This window comes from Miniopterus natalensis, chromosome 4 (genome assembly GCF_054644295.1).
Source record: "Miniopterus natalensis isolate mMinNat1 chromosome 4, mMinNat1.hap1, whole genome shotgun sequence".
Classification (NCBI taxonomy): Eukaryota; Metazoa; Chordata; class Mammalia; order Chiroptera; family Miniopteridae; genus Miniopterus; species Miniopterus natalensis.
The window spans coordinates 67,189,971-67,207,031 of NC_142084.1; the positions used below are offsets into that span (position 1 = coordinate 67,189,971).

A 17,061-nucleotide genomic window follows, 5' to 3' on the forward strand; every position below is an offset into this window, starting at 1 on the left:
GAGAATGACTCCTATTAAGGTGCCATTCACTCCCCAGCACTGCTTTGAAAATATATCGCTAACTTGGTAATAGAAAATCCGACTTGATCCAGTTCTTCAGTCATCACCAACTGTTGGCATGATTGTCACTCTTCTTATTTGACCCCAACTAATTAAACGCCAGTGTTTCTCAACTCGTCGGCTAAGGGCAATTTTTTCTCCTACTTCTGTGCACACAGGATTAGTCAAAATGATTTTGTCCAAATCGGCCCTGACTGCACTTACTCTTCTTGCAGTCAACAGGGATCCTGTGTTCACCAAGAGCACTTCATTCTTAGACAACTTTTGCTGCTTTCTTGTCTCCTGCAGTGCATATGCCTACAAGCCGTCTGAGCAGGAAATAGATTTCCAGTTCCCTGAAGATCTTAGGTAAAGGCCCAACTGCACCAAGTACCTGCCCCACCATTCTATCAGCCCAGCACAAAGTGGGGGCGATTTTTGTTCCAACTCCAATAAGACCTCCTGGAGCAGCATACTGAAGACCAGTATGTTCCGCAAACAGTGATACAACCTTGGAAAAGATTGGTTTACACCTGAGTTTTCCTTCACTATCCTTGGAAACAATGCCAGGTCTGACTTCCATGCCCTGGCCCACCTCTAGGACGCCTTTGAGAATACGACCTGCGGCTACACCCCCCTTAAGGTCATCAGCTTCACAGTCAGGTTTGTTGACATCAAAGGACCCAATAACAATAAGCCTGGGTTCTGAAGTAAAATCTCTTGGAGGTTCTGGAATTTTCGTTATTATGTACTCTATAAAGTTGTCTGCATACAGACAACTTCAATACTGTTTTTCAGCTGAGCAGAAATTGGAATAATAGGAGCACCTTCTGCTACTGTACCTTGCACAAACGCAAGGATCTGTTTGTACTGTTCTTTAGCCTGGCTGTCTTTTACCAAATCAATTTTATTTTGTAGAATCAAAATATGCTTCAGTTTCATGATTTCTATAGCAGCCGGGTGTTCAGAAGTCTGAGGCTGAGGACAAGGCTCATTACCAGCTATCAACAGACGAGCAGCATCCATCACTGCTGCACCGTTCAGCATAGTAGCCCATCAGAATGTCACGGCCAGAACAGCTGACAAAGGAAACATGTCTGACTAATTTAAAGTTCCTGTTGGTCCCCGGAATGTCTGTAGGCAACTCATCATGTGTTCTACTTCCACAGGATCTATAGCATTCTGGCTGAGGACAACTTGGATGATCAATTTATAGATCTTCACATTAGCATATCCAAGCTGGATTGTAATATTTCTTTCTGGTTCATTTTTGAACCTGACAGTGTGAACTCCAAAAATAGATTTTACAACTATGGATTTCCCATGAGCTACACAACCAATTGTACCTATATGATCTGTGGCTCGTCTGCTGATAACTTCGTGTGAAAGTGGCATCAATTTGGTAACATCCAAGGTATGAGATCCTGGCGAGAAAGATGCAGTTGCCCGAGAGTCATGCCACACACACCACACACTCACACACACACACACACACACCCTGCCATCTTGTTGGGAGAGCATATTTCATTCTTTTTAAATACATAAAATTTTATTTTTAGAAATTCAACATCACACTGAACATAGGTTTGTTTCCTTAGTAGTTAACATTCACCTTAGCATTTTTTCACGATTAGAAATTCTCCATAAGCGTAAGTGTAAAAAGTGAAGTCACACAGAAAAACATGGCTGAATTTGTCTTTTTAAAAAATTGATATGCCTTCCATATTTCTATTCATGAATTTCACCCATATTGATGCAAGCTGCCCTAATTCACTTGGTTTCACAGCTCTGTGGTGCAGCATTATACACATGGATGCACTACAACTTATTTGTCCCTTTCCCATGAATGGAGAGCTATGTGGTTTCCAATTTTGTGGTTTCAATGGCTCCAGGAAACATTCTTATACCACCATTCTTTTCTTTTTAGTGTTTTTTTAATATTTATTTTTAAATAAGTAATTCATTCACATGGTCTCAAATTGCAAAGGCACAAAAGGGTTTCAAGGACAAGCCCCCACTCTGCCTCTAACATTGAATTACTGAATTCAAACAATGCTTATGGGCTCTGGCCGGGTAGCTCGGTTGGTTAGAGCGTCAAGTTTGGTATATGGTTGACTCCATACACCAAGGTTGTGGGTTTCAATCCCTGGTCAGGGCACATACAAGAAGCAACCAATGAATGTGTAAATAAGTGGAACAACACATCAATGTTTCTCTCTCTTTCTGTCTCTCCCTGTCTCTCTCAAATCAATAAAAAAATGCTTATGGTTTAGTGGTTCCTCAAAAACTTAAACGTAGAACTACCTATGATCCAGCAATTGCACTTTCGGGTAGATACACAAAAGAAAGCTGGGACTCAAAGGATACTTGCACGCCCATGTTCACAGCAGCATAATTCACAATAAACGAGAAGTGGAAGCAACTCAAGTGTCGCGTAATTCACAATAAACGAGAAGTGGAAGCAACTCAAGTGTCCGTCACTGGATGAGTGGATAAACCAAATATGGTGTAGCCATACGACGGAGTATTATTCTGCTTAAAAAAGAAATGAAATTCTGACACATACTACACCATGGGTGAACCTTGAAAACACTATGCTAAGTGAAGAAAGCCTGATACCAAATTACAGATATTTTATTAATGGAGAGTTAGTGTTTAATGGGTAGAGTTTCTTGTACTTAATGCCACTGGATTGTACACCTAAAAATGGTTAAAATGGTTATTTTTCCCCCGCCAGGTGTGGCTCAGTGGTTGAGCACCGACCTAGGATCCAGGAGAATGCGGTTTGATTCCTGGGCACATGCCCAGGTTGTGGGCTCTATCCCCAGTCAGGGGCGTGCAAGAGGCAGCTGACCAATGACGACTCATCATTGATGTTTCTATCTCTCTCTCCCTCTCCCTTCCTCTCTCTGAAAGCAATAAAGATATATATATATATATATATATATATATATATATATATATTTTTTTTTTTTTAAAAGGTCAGTTGTATGGTATGTACATTTTACCACAATTTAAAGAACAGACTTATGCAGTTCCTACTGTGTGCTGTTCTAGCCATGAACAAAACACAGGAATCCCTGCCTTGGAGGAGCTGGCATAAACCAGATAAATACTAAGAAGTGGGATTTATGGTGTTGGAAGGTGGTAAGTGCTAGGGATGAAAGAAGTTGAGCAGGTAAGGGGTACTGGGAGTGGAGTCTAACCTCTTCTACGCACCCAACACCATTCCAGGCACCCACAAGAGCCCCAAATATTTGTTGCCTATGAGTAGCTGTGGATTAAGGGCTCCCTCCTGTGGCCACAAAAAAAGCAAGTTGTATTACCCAGCTTCCACATCCTGGTTTCTGATGGGTTGTCAGTGGGGAAGCCTGGCAGGAGACCAGAGGTGGGAGACAAATGAACAAGGGGTATCTATTACACCCCCCACCCCCAACACCCCAAAGTTCAGGCTGTGTCTCTCTGTGGCCACTATCCTGCACGGAGTTCCCTCCCTATGCCCCTTAGCCCTGGACTTACTAATGGCTCTCCAATGCTGCTAGTTCTGGGGTGCCTCCCTTGACACAATAACAGACCCCATCCCCAAAGAGCCTGTGAATATGTTATGCCACATAGCAAGGAAGAATTAAGGTTGCAGACAGAATCAAGGATACTAATCAGCTGACCTTAAAATAGGGAGATGAGCCTGGGGGGTTCAATGTAGTCACAAGGGTGCTTAAAAGTGGAAGGGGGGGAAGAAAAAGAGGTAAGAGTGATGTGATTCGAGGACTTGACTCATATTTGCCACCTTTGAAGATGGAGGAAGGGGCCATGAGCCAAAGAATGCAGGCCTTCCCTAGAAGCTGGAAAAGGCAAGGAAGTGATCCTACCCAGAGCAGCCTCCAGGACCACAGCCTGACCAATGTCTTCATTTTAGCCCAGTGAGACTTTTGACCTGCAGAACTAGAATACATTTGTGCTGAAACTACTAAGTTTGTGGCAATTTGTTACAGCAGCCATAGGAAACTAATACACTCAACACACATTTGTTTTCCGATCCCGCTCACATCACTGACTCCAGTTCCTCCACTCTTCTGAGTGGAATTCTGTTTCCCAGTAAGCAGTCTTGCTTCTGGGAATTCTTCCTTCAGGTGGGAAGCATGTACTAATGGGAAATGATACACAAGGGCATTTCTTACAGCATTGTTTGAAAAAGTGAAGATTAGAAAAACCCAAGTGTTTATACAAAAGGGCTGGTGAAATAAATGCTGAGATGAGCACATACTGGAGCTTTCCACACAGGGGAGAATGAGGAAGTGCTGAGAGGCTGCAGAGGAAAGATCTGCAGACCACACTGTTCTGTGAAAAAAGCAAGACAAGTTTCAGACTGTAGAGTGGGCTATGTTTTGTGTAAAAAGAAGGAGAAGGGATAAGAATAATTTGATTTTACAAAAAGAAACCCTAGAAGGAGTCACAAGAAACCACAAATAGTGGGTTCCAGTGGTTGGGAGCAGAGAACCAGCTGGGTGGAAGATAAGTAGAGAGGGAGCTGCTTCATAGCATTTGGTGTTTTAAATCCTGGGCCAGAGCTAGGACGAAGCACATGAGGCATGAAAGCAAAGACAGTGTAAAAAAACTTTGTAACCAAGATAAATACTTTAATGCAATATTTTCTTTCCTTTTTTTTAGGAAGGAAATATATATATATATTTTAATATGTCTTATTGATTTCCGAGAGAGGGAGAGGGGGGAGAGATGGAAACATCAATGATGAGTCATTGATTAGCTGCCCCCTGCACACCCTCCACTGGGGACCTGGCCCACAACCCAGGCATGTGCCCTGACCAGGAATGGAACTATGATCTCCTGGATTATAGGTCAGTACTCAATGGCTGAGCCATACGAGCTGGGCAAGAAGGAAATCTTTAAAAAAAAAAAAAAGTTTTTATTAATTTCAAAGAGAGGAAGGGAGAGAGAGAGGGATAGAAACATCAATGATGACAGTCATTGATTGGCCACCTCCTGCATGCCCCCCTACTGGGGATCAAGCACACAACCCGGGGAGGTGCCCTGGCTGGGAATTGAACCTTGATCTCATGGTTCATAGGTTGACACACAACCACTGAGCCATGCCAGCCAGGCTAATGCAATATTTTCAAAAAGCACAACGAATATAAAAAATGTGCATGAGGAACAAAATATCAAAATTTTAGGAGAGTGCTGAGTTATAGCGGAGCCTGAGGCAAAAGGAAAAATCAGGAATATGGACTGTCTTTAAAAGTTTTCATAGCAAAGAATTAAGAAGCTGATAACCCTGGATGCCTTCCCCTACCTTCCTTTCTCATCCAGATGAAACACATTAGGTGACGCAGTTCACTATTGCCCCCTGGTGGTGATCAGTTTGAGTACAACAGCATTCCACAGCCCCTACCTCTGGCAAATGTTTACTTAGTGCCCCCAGTAAGCTAGGACCCCTTGGGGAGGCTGTGAGTACCTCAGGAACAGGAAATACTCCATTTGTGCCCTGGTGGTGCTCACAGCATAAGGGAGACAATACACAGGTCGGCAAAGCCAACACTTGGACTGGTGAGGCATCCTCTGGAAGATGACACTGAGCTCTGTTCTTAGTGACAAGCAGCTGCTGTGGGTGGTACCCAAGAGGGATGGGTAGAGGGCTTCACTGGTTTAATACTTCATATCTTAAGCTGATGTGTCCTTGCTCATTGTACTATTCTTTTTAAATATCTTGATTTCAGAAAGAGGAAAGGAGAGAGATAGAAACATCAATGATGAGAGTCCTCACTGATCGGCCACCTCCTGCATGTCCCCTAACGGGGATCGAGCCCACAACCTGGACAAGTGTCCTGGCCAGGAATTGAACCGTGATCTCCTGGATCCTAGGTCGATGCTCAGTCACTAAGCCACGCCTGGCTGGGCTCATTGTACTATTCTTTAAGGCCTTTTCTGCAGCCCAAATATTTCATTATGTTTTTAATGGAGCCCTACTTGAAGACACTACAGGGATATTCAGGCAGAGGGACAGGCATGCGCCAAGGCCCACATCTTGAGCATGCAAGTGCCTGGCACCTGCTTGCCTGTAGCATTATCTCCTTCACCGCAACCGTGGGAAGGCACTACCATTATTCTCATTGCACAGAGGGGAGCAGTGAGGCTGAGTAAGTTGCCCAAACTCACACTGACATAGAAATTTCAAGTGGTCTCAGATTGGCAAGGCAAGGAGGGAGTGGGCAAGAGAAGAGTGGGGCGACACAAGATGAGGGCAGATGGTTCAGGGTCTGGTGAACCTAGGGAGGGCTTTTGGCTTATGCTCTGAGGGAAGGACGTGCCCTAACTCATGTTCGTGGGCACCCTCTGGCCACTGCCTGTTGGGGTCTGGTGTGGGGCAGGTGTCGAGGCCAGAGGTGATAGGGACCTGGACCAGGGAGGAGGCCATGTGGATAAAGGGCAATTATCAGACTAAAGCTGTTTTAGAGGCAGAGCTGCACACATGGAAGGTGAGACATGGTGAAGAAGACTTAGAGGAAGACAATCAAAGACTGAGAGGTGAGAACTTTGATGGAAGAGGATGGAGCAGCATGTGTCTGGAGTGAGCACAGGAGTTGCCCAGACAGCTGGAGGGCAAAGCGTGGGACTCAGAGGTCTAGTCACCAACACTCACCAGGTCCCCCCCCAGCCCCCTGAGAAGAGCTGTGTCAACAGCCCATGTATCGCTGAACAGAGCATCTGAAATTCTTTATTGGAAGATCAGTTGTTTAATATATAGAAGACTCAACAGCTGACAGTGGAAACAGAGCCCACTGACTGGAGCAGGCCCCTCAGCTGGGGACCCTCCCCCTCTCCTGTGGATCAGCCTAACCTCCTCTGTCCCTCCCTGGACCCCCAGGCCTTTGGCATAATGCTGATGGGGGAAGCTTACAGGCAGTGAAGCCCCTTGACTCAAAGCAAGGCTTGGATGAGTGCTGAGAGGTAGGGGCATGGGAGCAGGTCACCCAGGCTGGGGGGTGGGGGAAAGTGAAGGAATCCAGGAGCTAGGGCAATGGCATCTATTTTCGTTTTCTGAAAAGGGGTGCACAGAAGCCTGCAGGCAGGCGGGCAGCAGCTGGGGTGGGTCACGCACTGACATCCTTCTCATCTGGCTTGACAGCTTCCAGCAAGGGGTCCCCAGGGCCTGCCTCCTCTCCCTCCTTGGCCTCACTGGACTTGGAGTTGGGGACCCAGAGGCCTGAGTCAATGCAGCGCTGCATGTGGTACTTCGCATCCTGCGGGGAGAAAGGCAGACAGGTGAGGCCAAGCTACCACTTCCAGGTGGCCCACCTGTCCCCTGCACATCCTAAAGCTTGCTTACTGCTTATTCTAGATTAGAGCTCTCCAAAAGGACTGTCTGCAATGATGGCAAGAATCCGTAATCTGTGCTGATATGGCGGCCACCAGCCACATGTGGCTACCAAGTAAGTCAAATGTGGCCAGTACAGGTGAAGGATGGAACTTTCAATTTGTCTTACTTTAATTCGAATTCAAATTGTGTAGGTCTAGCCTAGTGGGCTGTGGCTCAGCAGTTGAGCATTGACCTATGATCCAGGAGATAAATGTTAGATTCCCGGTCAGGGCACATGCCCCGATTGCGGGCTCAATCCCCAGTAGGGGGCATGCAGGAGGCAGCCGATCAATGACTCTCTCATCATTGATGTTTCTCTCTCTCTCTCTCCCTTCCTCTCTATGAAATCAATAAAAACATTTTAAAAAACAAACAAAAACAAAACAAACAAAATAAACCTTTCTGTAAAGGGCCAGGTTAAATTTTTTTGGCTTGCAGGTCACAATTGATCCATCACTCCTCAACTGTATGGTTGGTTATAGCACAAAATCAGTCACAGGCGACATGAAAATAAATGAGCAAGGCCTCTGTGTATCAAGACCCCTGTTCTAGATGCTCATTTCCCACAGAAGCTTCTAGAAACCCCAGAATAGATCCTTTGACTAGACCCAATTTACAGATGAGGAAACCAGTATGGCCAACCAGTAAGCCAACTGGCAGGAATGGGGTCAAATCAAGCTCTGTTAAGACTCATCTCCCAGCACTGTTACTGCTCCAACAACAATGAATGACAGTCGAGGTTTACCAGCATCTACCATGTGCCCAACCCTCCCCACACATCTGGCCAGTTAGTATCAAGAGAGAGTCTATGGTTTGATGGGGTAACTGACAATGGGGAGGAACCCTGTCCTTGGGACACCTTGAGTCACTGGCAAGATGGGGTGAGTGGGGTGTGCTGGCCGTGCTCAGAAATAGCCCACAGTGACAGTGACACTCAGTCTAGATGGGAAGGACAAAGTAAGTGCTCAATAAATCTGAGCATGTGGGACAACAGCCTGGCTGCTTCATGTGCCAGTCACACAGTGACCCAACTTCCCTTATTTCTCCCAGAGGCCCACAGTGCTGGCCCCACCGCTCAGCCTGGCTAGTGGGTAGGCTTGGGGCGCAGTTACTTACAGTAGGGTCCATCTTGCTAATGGCGTCTTGGAGCATCTGCACATCCTTCACATCAAAGCATTTCTGGAGTTCCTGTGAAGGCAGAGAGGCTGAGGTCAGGGCTTGGTTCCCTAGGACCTTGGGGCCCTGCTGGCTACTAGTCTGCCGCCTGCCTGGGGCTGGGGCTCCGCACCTCAGGGAGAGACTCGTAGACTTCCACGGGGTCCAGGCCACCAGGGCCAAGCCGCTTCTTGCGTTCCTCCTCCTCATATTCCTTCATGGCCTTCTCGATGCGCAGCTTGGCGCGGCCCCGTACGCGCTCCTTGAAGGCCTCCAGCTCATCGTTGAAGCCTTCCATGTACTGGCGGTCGGCTGTCTGTGGGGAGCAGGAAAACAAGAGGGGTTCGCCAGGCAGGACTGAGGGATCCAGGACCTTCCCGATGCTGGTCCTCAGAGACACCCTGGGGCTTGGGCCTCTTCTTTACTCCATCTAGTCTCCGCCTCTAAGCTCAGACTTTACACCCTATACAGGTATACCTTGAAGGTATTGTGGTTCGGTTCCAGAGCACCGCAATAAAGTAAATATTGTAGTAAAGCAAGTCACAAGAATAGCTGGTTCTTCAGTGCATATAAAAGTTATATTTACAATGTACTGTAGTCTAAATACGCATTGCCTAAAAAAATGTACATACCTAATTAAAAGATACTTTATTGCTAAAAAATGCTAACCATTATCTGAGCCTTCGGTGAGCCGTAATCTTTTTGCTGGTCTTGCCCTAGTAACATCAAAGATCACTGATCACAGATCACCGTAACAAATATAGTAATAATGAAAAAGTCTGAAAAATTGAGAGAATTACCAAAATGTGACAGAGACATGAAAAACGATGCCAATAAACTTTAGCACAGGGTTGTCAAAAACCTTCAATTTGTAAAAACACACAATACCTGAGAAGTTCAATAAGGTGAAGTGCAGTAAAATGAAGTGTGCCCGTATGCTAATGACTACCTGCTTGCATGCCTCCCTGAATCACAGACCCCCACTGCCACTTCCTTGATGTTCTCCTGTGGGGGTTTTCATAGGCACCTCAAACTCAACACAGCCACGCCTGAGCTCTGGATCATGCTGCCCTGCTCCCAAATCTGCCTTGCTCTCAATCTCCCCAGCTCAGCATGGGGAACTCTGTTCTTCCAGATGCTCAGGGTAAGAAACCTGGAGGAATCTTTAACACTGTCCCTCACCCTCTTTCAAAATCTGTCCAGAAGCCAACAACTTCTCACCTCCTCCATGGCTCAGCTGTCTCCTGATGTACAAGGTTTGAATCATAGAGGCCTGGGTCCCAATGGACATGTATTTGCCTCCCGCCATACAGAAGGCTGGTTACCTGAGGACTCCCCCACCTCACCCCAGCTGCTCAGGGCCCCTACCTTGATTTTAGTGAAGAACTGCCGGAAGCAGGCACGAGGATCCACCTTCAGGCTCTTGGCCAGCTCCAGGATGAACTGCATGACAATGGTCTGGTGCGCCACCTGCTCCATGAGTGCACATTTCTGCCAAGGGAGAACCAGCACAGTGTTACCAAGCGGCAGCCTAAGGATAGAGCCTTTCCCCAGCCTCAGGGCATGCTCCACTAACCTCCTCCACCTCTAGGTCAATGCACCAGATGACCAGGTAGTTGGCTGTCTCCTCACACACTAGGTGGGCGTTGTCTGACAGGTACTTCTGACTGTCATCCCAGCGGTGGAGCATGCCTATGACAAGGTGTTGACAGGGCGCTGGAATACCCAGAGGCAACGAGCCAGCCCCTGTCACATGCACCCCTCTCAGGCCCCCATTGGTGGTCCCCTGCTCCCAACTCACCAAAGTGCTTTATCTGTTTCTCGTACTTCTCCACAAATGTCTTGTGTTTCTGCTCCCTCGCCTCCTCCGACTCTTCCTCCACCTGCTCGGGCTTGGTATTGACCATGCTCTGTGGTGGGGCGAGAGGGGGAGTGGGCTGGGGTGAGGCCTCAGAGTGCCTCGAACATGGCCGGGTGGGCCGTGGCTGCAGTGCCCATCCCATCCACGGTGGAGGTGGTGATGGCGCCATGAACATCAGTGTGGCAGGAGCATGAGCGTGGCACGTGTGGCCTCGGATTAGGGCCTTCGGGCAGATCAGAAGGGGACCGGTAGGGTATTTCATCCGCTTGGCATCGCTGTTCCCCCTGCACTCCCCATTCATCCCTCCCTTGACCTGTGCAGTCCTCATCCCCCTCAACCTGCCAACAGCCATGAAGCCCAACCAGGGGTGAGAGTCCCCCACCGGCCCCCGTATACCTTGCTGAAGCCATCTTTGCTGAGTGTGTCCACATTCCAGGGCATGCTCTTCTCCTTCTTGCGCATCTCCTCCAGCTTCTGCTCCCAGCTCCGCTCCTCCTTGCGTAGCTGCTGGGCCTCGGCCTGTAGCCGCTCCAGCTCCACCTTGCTGCCCTCATCCTCAGCCACCTCCAGTTCCTTCAGCTTCCGCTGACACTCGGCCACCTTGCGCTTGCACTCACGGCAGCTCCTGTCCAGCTCTTCCTTCTCCTTCTGGAACTGCTCCATGCGCTCCACCCGGGCCTGTGGGCAAGAATGGCCTATCACTCTGGGGAACAGCCTATCCCTTGATCCCGGTCCCACCCCAGCCAAGGGTTTCCAGGATACGCCTGGGATGGTCACAAGGAATGTCTGCACCAACCTGTGTCCTGGATGCCCAGTTTCCACCCTCACTCTGACAGGTACCTATGCACACTTGAATCAGGGCAGGTCCCTCCGTTGCTCAGAACCCTTCATGGCTCCCACCTCACTCAGAGCAAAAGCCCAAGTCCTCCCCTTGGTCCACAAGGCCCTGCACTCTGCCCTGTCACCTCTGTGCCTTCACCTCCTCCAATTGCTCTCCCCACAGCCACAATGGCTGATTTGCCTTTTCTTGAACCCACTTCAAACCTCAGGGCCTCTACACTGTCTGTTCCCTCAGCCTGGAACACTCTCTCCTCAGACACCCCCCACAGCTTACTCTCTTGCATCCTTACCATCTTGGCTCAAATGCTGCCTTATAGGTGAAGTCTTCCCTGACTACCTTACTGGAGATCAGGATCTCTCCTTATTCTTGTCCTACATTATCTTCCTCCTCAGCACATCACGTGCTAACGTCCAGTAGCAATTATTTATCATGCTTTGGGCACTATCCCTCTCCAAGGATATTGGCTCCACAGAGGTGGGGATAGATCTGTTTACTGTGTCACACACACTGGCACATAGTAGGGGCTCAGGAAATGCTTGCTGGATGAATATACACCTCTCACCAAGGTCTTAGGCTCCCCCTCTTCCTCAGAGTCTCTCTCTGAAACACCAGGGCACCATCCTCTGTCCACCAACCCTCTCAATCCACCTCTGCCTGGATGTTCAGTAGGGATCTCCAATTCCATGTCCAAAACTGAAACTACCATTTTAGCCCCCCAAACCTGGTCTCCTGCCATGTCCTCTCTCAGTGAAGCCACCCTCACCCCACCTCCTGCCCCCAGCTGAGGCCTGCTCACTGGCTCTGCCCTACCCTCCTGCTCTGGCACCAAGTCCTGATGGTTTTCACTGTTAGAAGGTTCTTTAATTCATTCCACTGCAAGTCTTTGAGCCTGGATCACTGCCAAGGTCCGCTCAGCTGTCTCCAGGACAGCATACCTTCCTGAGCCCCAGCTTTGTGCCCAGTAGCCTCCTGGATATTACACCCCAATGTCTGCTTCCACTGTGCCCTAAGCTTAGTGACCCATCTCACCACCACCTTTGCTCAGTCCCCCATCCAAACCCCTATCAGATCGCTCAGCCCTATCTGCTCTCCAGTCCTGCTGGGCTATACCATCATCTTCCCAGGCTCCAGGCTGTGCCTGTTCAATCAACAGCCGTTGACTAACTACCAAGAGATGTCAGTGCCTTCAACTGCTACTCTCCCAAATCCAGGCTCAGAGGCTGACAGAGGAGTCTTTGAAACATACACATCTTACTGCAGCTTTTCCCACTACCCCATCTTGGAGTGTCTGGGGTTCAGATGGGACCCCTGCCCCTGCACCAAGCTGCCCAGCTGGCACCAAGGTCCTGGCCCTTGTGGTTCCCCAAATGCATCAGTTCTCTCCTGTGTCTTGGCCTCTGCACATGCTGTTCCTTCCATCTGGAATTTTCTTCCTCTTACTTCATTTGCTTTGCCCGAGTCTCCCTAGGACTGTCCCCCTAAGTGTCATTGAGTCTCAAAGGCCCCTCTGTGATCATGAGACAATGTGAGAAGATGCTGGAGGACAGCCTTGGGGCACCAGAACTGACCATTCCATGGTCACTGTGTATTGCCTGGGTGTCCCCGGGGCAGATTTCCTAACCTCTCATAACCCGTTTCCTCATCTGTCAAATGCAGACAACACCATCAACCTCATGGGATTGCACTAGAAGCGAAGATTATAAATTAAAGCAGATGTCCAGGGCCATGGTCACACAGCAAGCACCATCCCCACACTGGCTACTGTCATTACTGTCTGTCCAGGGGACAATTGCTCCCCCTGGGGAACATTCTGCGGCTTAAATGAGGAAATGTACTTTGAGTGCTTAGTTTGATTTCTGCCCCAGAGTACGGGCTCGTTAACTGGGAATGGTTGTTACTGCATCATCAGAGCACCCAGCTATGCTACTTACTGGTGACATGTCCTTGGCCAAGTCCCTTAACTCTCCCTGCCTTGGTTTCCCCCTCTGTGAAATGAGGCCTTACAGGGTTGCTGTGAGGACTAAATAAATGACTCCCTGGCAACTGCTTGTAATACAGCACTCAGTGTCTTACTGTTATCATCACTGTCATGGCTACTGCCATCAGAATGGTCTTCTAACTTGCTTTTGTGCCTTATTTGGGGCTGTATCTCCAGGTTCTAGCACAGGGCCAGGCATACAGTGGGTGAGATCGAGAGACCTGGGTCTTTCTCTGGTGCTCCATAGGACTGACACAGCCAGTCTTGAGCTTCACTTTTCCCCACATGGATAGGGATTGAGAAGGCCCTTGCCTCATGGAGGGATAAAACACACACACACACAACATATCCCTGGCCTCTGCAACCTCCCTTTCTACACAGGGGCCTGTGTCACCCTGCAGCCTTCTTGCTGACTTGTGAGGGGCTCTCGAGTGGGCATCACAGCTGGCCTAGGGTAGCAATAGAAACCTACTACCCTGCTGGTCTCTGCTGGGCAGTCACCAAGCTATTCCCGGTGTCCTCTGAGTGGCTGCCAGGGAAGCCGAAGCTAAATAAAGGCCTCCCAGAGCTGGCAAGGGCGGCTGCCTGCCAGGACTGGGCTTTACACTTCCATGAGGGGCTGGGGAGGGTACAGGCTCTGGCAGTGGGCGGGGCTGCCATCCTGCCTTACAGATACGGAAACCAAGGCTCATGGGATCTTAATTTGGCACAACTCACTGGAAGCAGTCACAGGAAACCTGTGGCGACTATCTGAGCAAGGTAGCTGAGGAGCTGGGACTGGGAAGACTCACGTGTTCCCTTCTGGAATCTTTGGAAGGTTTTTCTGTTTTGTTTTTTTTTACCATGAGAGCAAATTACCTAAATAATAATGATGAAGATAGTGACTAAAGTTTACAAAGAGCTATTACATGCCAGGTACTGTCCCAAAAGCATTACACACATTAAATAAAAAAAGCAACCAGCACAACAACCCTATGTGGTAGATACTATTAATATTCCCAATTGGAGAAACTGAGGCACAGAGAGATCAAACAATTCGTTGGAGGTCATGAAGCAAGTCAGTGATTCTGGAGCCAGGATTTGAACCCAGGTGAGGAGGTATGTGTTCAGAAGCTCACCATTCTACTAATCCCACCTCTCTTACCAGGGCCTGAGACAAGTTCTTTTCATATCTAATCTCATTTTAATAGGCTGGGCATAGAACCCAAGCTTGACTAGTGCTGAAGATACTGAGGCTCCCTGTCTCCACTACTGTCCACTACAGCCTCAGGGCTCTTGAGACAGGACAGGAAAAGGTTCTGGAGGAGGAGGAAGGAGGGCGTGGTGGGAGGAAGCTGCTACAGGATAGAGGGGGCCTCCCACTCAGCAGGACCAAACCAGTCTCCATAAAGCTGTATAGGTTAACCTCTTTTACGTGTGTTCCCAAGAATAGTCTTTACAGCTTTGTGGAGGTCTTAAATATTTCAAAATAAATGTTACTAACGACAAGAAATGGAAGTACTAGAACTTTCTTCTTATACTCTAGTGGCTTGCCCAGCAGATACATCACCCAAGAGACTGCTGCTTTAAGGAATGGGCTGAAAATGGGACCGGGGACCAGATGTAGGAACTAATGCCTTGGCAGAATGGGAAAGGGCCCTTCTAGGAGGTTCTGGATAAATGACTGGGGGTTGCCATACGGGAGGGTGGGGCATTTCTAACTACAAGGTTCTGAGAGGTACACACCCTCAGTTTTAGAGTGTAACAGGCACAGGTATGTGGATGCAGCACCTCTGATTTGGAGGAGCAGAGGTTAGAACATTAGGTCTTATGAGAGCTATTCTACTGGTCTATGGCCACTACTGGACAGAGGGAGAGGCACGGGGACCCTCAGACTTGGGATTCTGGGGTCTGGATTTAGGGGAAAATAGATAAAAGTAGGGGCTGTGAATGTGGAATCAGTCTGGGAGCAGGCTCCTGGTGAGAGTAGACAGTCTGGGTGTCTGAGAGCAGCAGACCAGGCTAGAGTTAGGAGGAAGGCAGCGTGGGTTTGGATGAGGTGTACCAATGCTGGTAGAGGTTCCTACAGGAAGCTGGCCTTGGGGTGTGGGTGGTGCCTGGGTCAGCAATACCAAGTAGTAGCAGGGGCTCTGGCTTAAATGGAAGCCACCAAGGTAGGGTTTCCTACTGTCATGGGAAATGGGATATACAGTAGGTGAGACTAAAGGAGAGCAGCCAGAACTGGAGGCTCCATCAGGGTAAAACTGGTAATTTAGTCTGGAGAGGAACCGGGTTCCAAAACTCCAGTCTTAGATGGGACTGAGGGCCCCAGTAGGGCACCAGTCTTCATGACAGGGGAAGGGGTCTTGGTGTAGGTTGGTGTCCCAGGCCAGGAACAGAAATCCCAGGGGAAGCCAGAGTTCCTTGTTCTGTTTGGAGGAGTGGGATCTCTGGATCTGAATGGGAATCACCCTCAAACCCAGGGAAGCATATCGCAGAATAGATTCATTCAAAGTATTAGGGACTCTAGGAACTGGAGAGGGGCAAATGGGATATCCCAGATCAGAACTGGGTACCCAAACAGGACCAGGGTCCAGAATCTGAGACTGAGTTCTGGGTATAAGTTGAAGGCCCCAGAGTGGACTAGGGGGCACCCTCAATGCTTGTCTTGGGAGTCCAGACTATGAGGAAGGTGCTCTAGGGGTCCTGGCAGTTCTGGGGTCACGAAGTTGAGCCCCGGGAGATATTAGAAGTCCAGGCTACGCAGTGGGAACCCCAGGTGTCAATGGCGGGTCCCTGGAGATATAAGGGGTCAGAATTCTGGAGCGGAGTCCCGGGAGGTGGGGGGAAGGGGCTGGGCTCGCGCGCTCTACCTGGTGCCGCCAGCGGAAGAGACTGGCCGTGTCGATGTTGGGGTGCGTCTCGTCTTCATCGTCAGACACCTCGATGTGGTCCCACACGCTGTAGTCCACCATCTTGCTCTGTGGCCTAGCCAGCTTCAGCTCCCAAGGGGCAGCGGCGGTAGCGGCGGCGGTGGCGGCGGCAGTGGCGGCAGCGGCAGCACCGACAGCACTGGAGTCTCGGCCCGCGAAGACCCGCCCCTTCCGCTTCCGCCAGGGCGCGCAAACCCCGCCCTCAAGTGACGCCACATCCCTAGTAACTGCGGCGGCGGCACTGGCGACCGAGGTGGACTTACAGGGACTGGAGAGCGTGTTCTGGCGTGCTCTGGCCTTGCCGAGACCCCGCCTCATCTCCGGCGCGGGGTCCCTGCTAGATACCTCCTGGGGGTATACCTGCGGGTGCCCCAACCTCACGCCCCCCTCATCTCCTGCTGCCTCACAGTGGGAGTTTGTGGCAGCCGCAGGTGGGGGGCAGTTGGTGAAGCAGAGTATTGTCCTGTTAGCCACGCCACAGAGACAGCCTGAACCAACTGCGGGGGCAGGGCCTCGAGGAGAGACTCGCCCCCCTGTCCTCTGTGACTCGGGGTGGGGTATGATCTGAGGGGACCTTCCCAAAACGAGGGATGCAGTACCCTGCCCTGGGAGAGTCTAAGTGGAGGAGGGATATGACCCTGCCTTTGGGTGGCGGCGATGTGGCCCTGCCTTGGGGGCTGGTATTTTCCCAGATCGGACCACAGCCTCTGTGTCCGGCTCCTATCTTCTGCTACTTCCGCGTGGGGACTTGCGTACACACCCCGACTCCTGAATCTCTCGGACCTCCCATCCCCGCGGCGGCGTATCCCTGCGCGGCCGCTGGGTGTCGCTAGTGTCTAGTCAGCGGCCGGTGCTCCAGATCCTAAGCAGGGTGGTGGGGGGGGAGGGGGATCGTGGAGG

The 17,061-nt window shown here is 49.8% G+C and overlaps 1 protein-coding gene and 1 pseudogene across 1 annotated transcript; both read right to left on the reverse strand.

Annotated features, from left to right (window-relative positions):
* On the reverse strand, window positions 1–1,496 carry LOC107533298 (eukaryotic translation initiation factor 2 subunit 3, X-linked pseudogene; annotated as a pseudogene).
* Window positions 1,497–4,942: 3,446 nt separating this feature from the next.
* On the reverse strand, window positions 4,943–16,296 carry CDC37 (cell division cycle 37, HSP90 cochaperone). The gene is made up of 8 exons (XM_016207938.2): window positions 16,102–16,296; window positions 10,827–11,108; window positions 10,371–10,479; window positions 10,146–10,261; window positions 9,938–10,060; window positions 8,703–8,885; window positions 8,531–8,602; window positions 4,943–7,298 (listed from the first exon to the last, which is right to left on the reverse strand). The coding sequence occupies exons 1-8, from the start codon at window positions 16,201–16,203 to the stop codon at window positions 7,149–7,151; spliced, it is 1,137 nt and encodes a 378-aa protein (XP_016063424.1). The 5' UTR covers window positions 16,204–16,296; the 3' UTR covers window positions 4,943–7,148.
* Window positions 16,297–17,061: the final 765 nt, after the last annotated feature.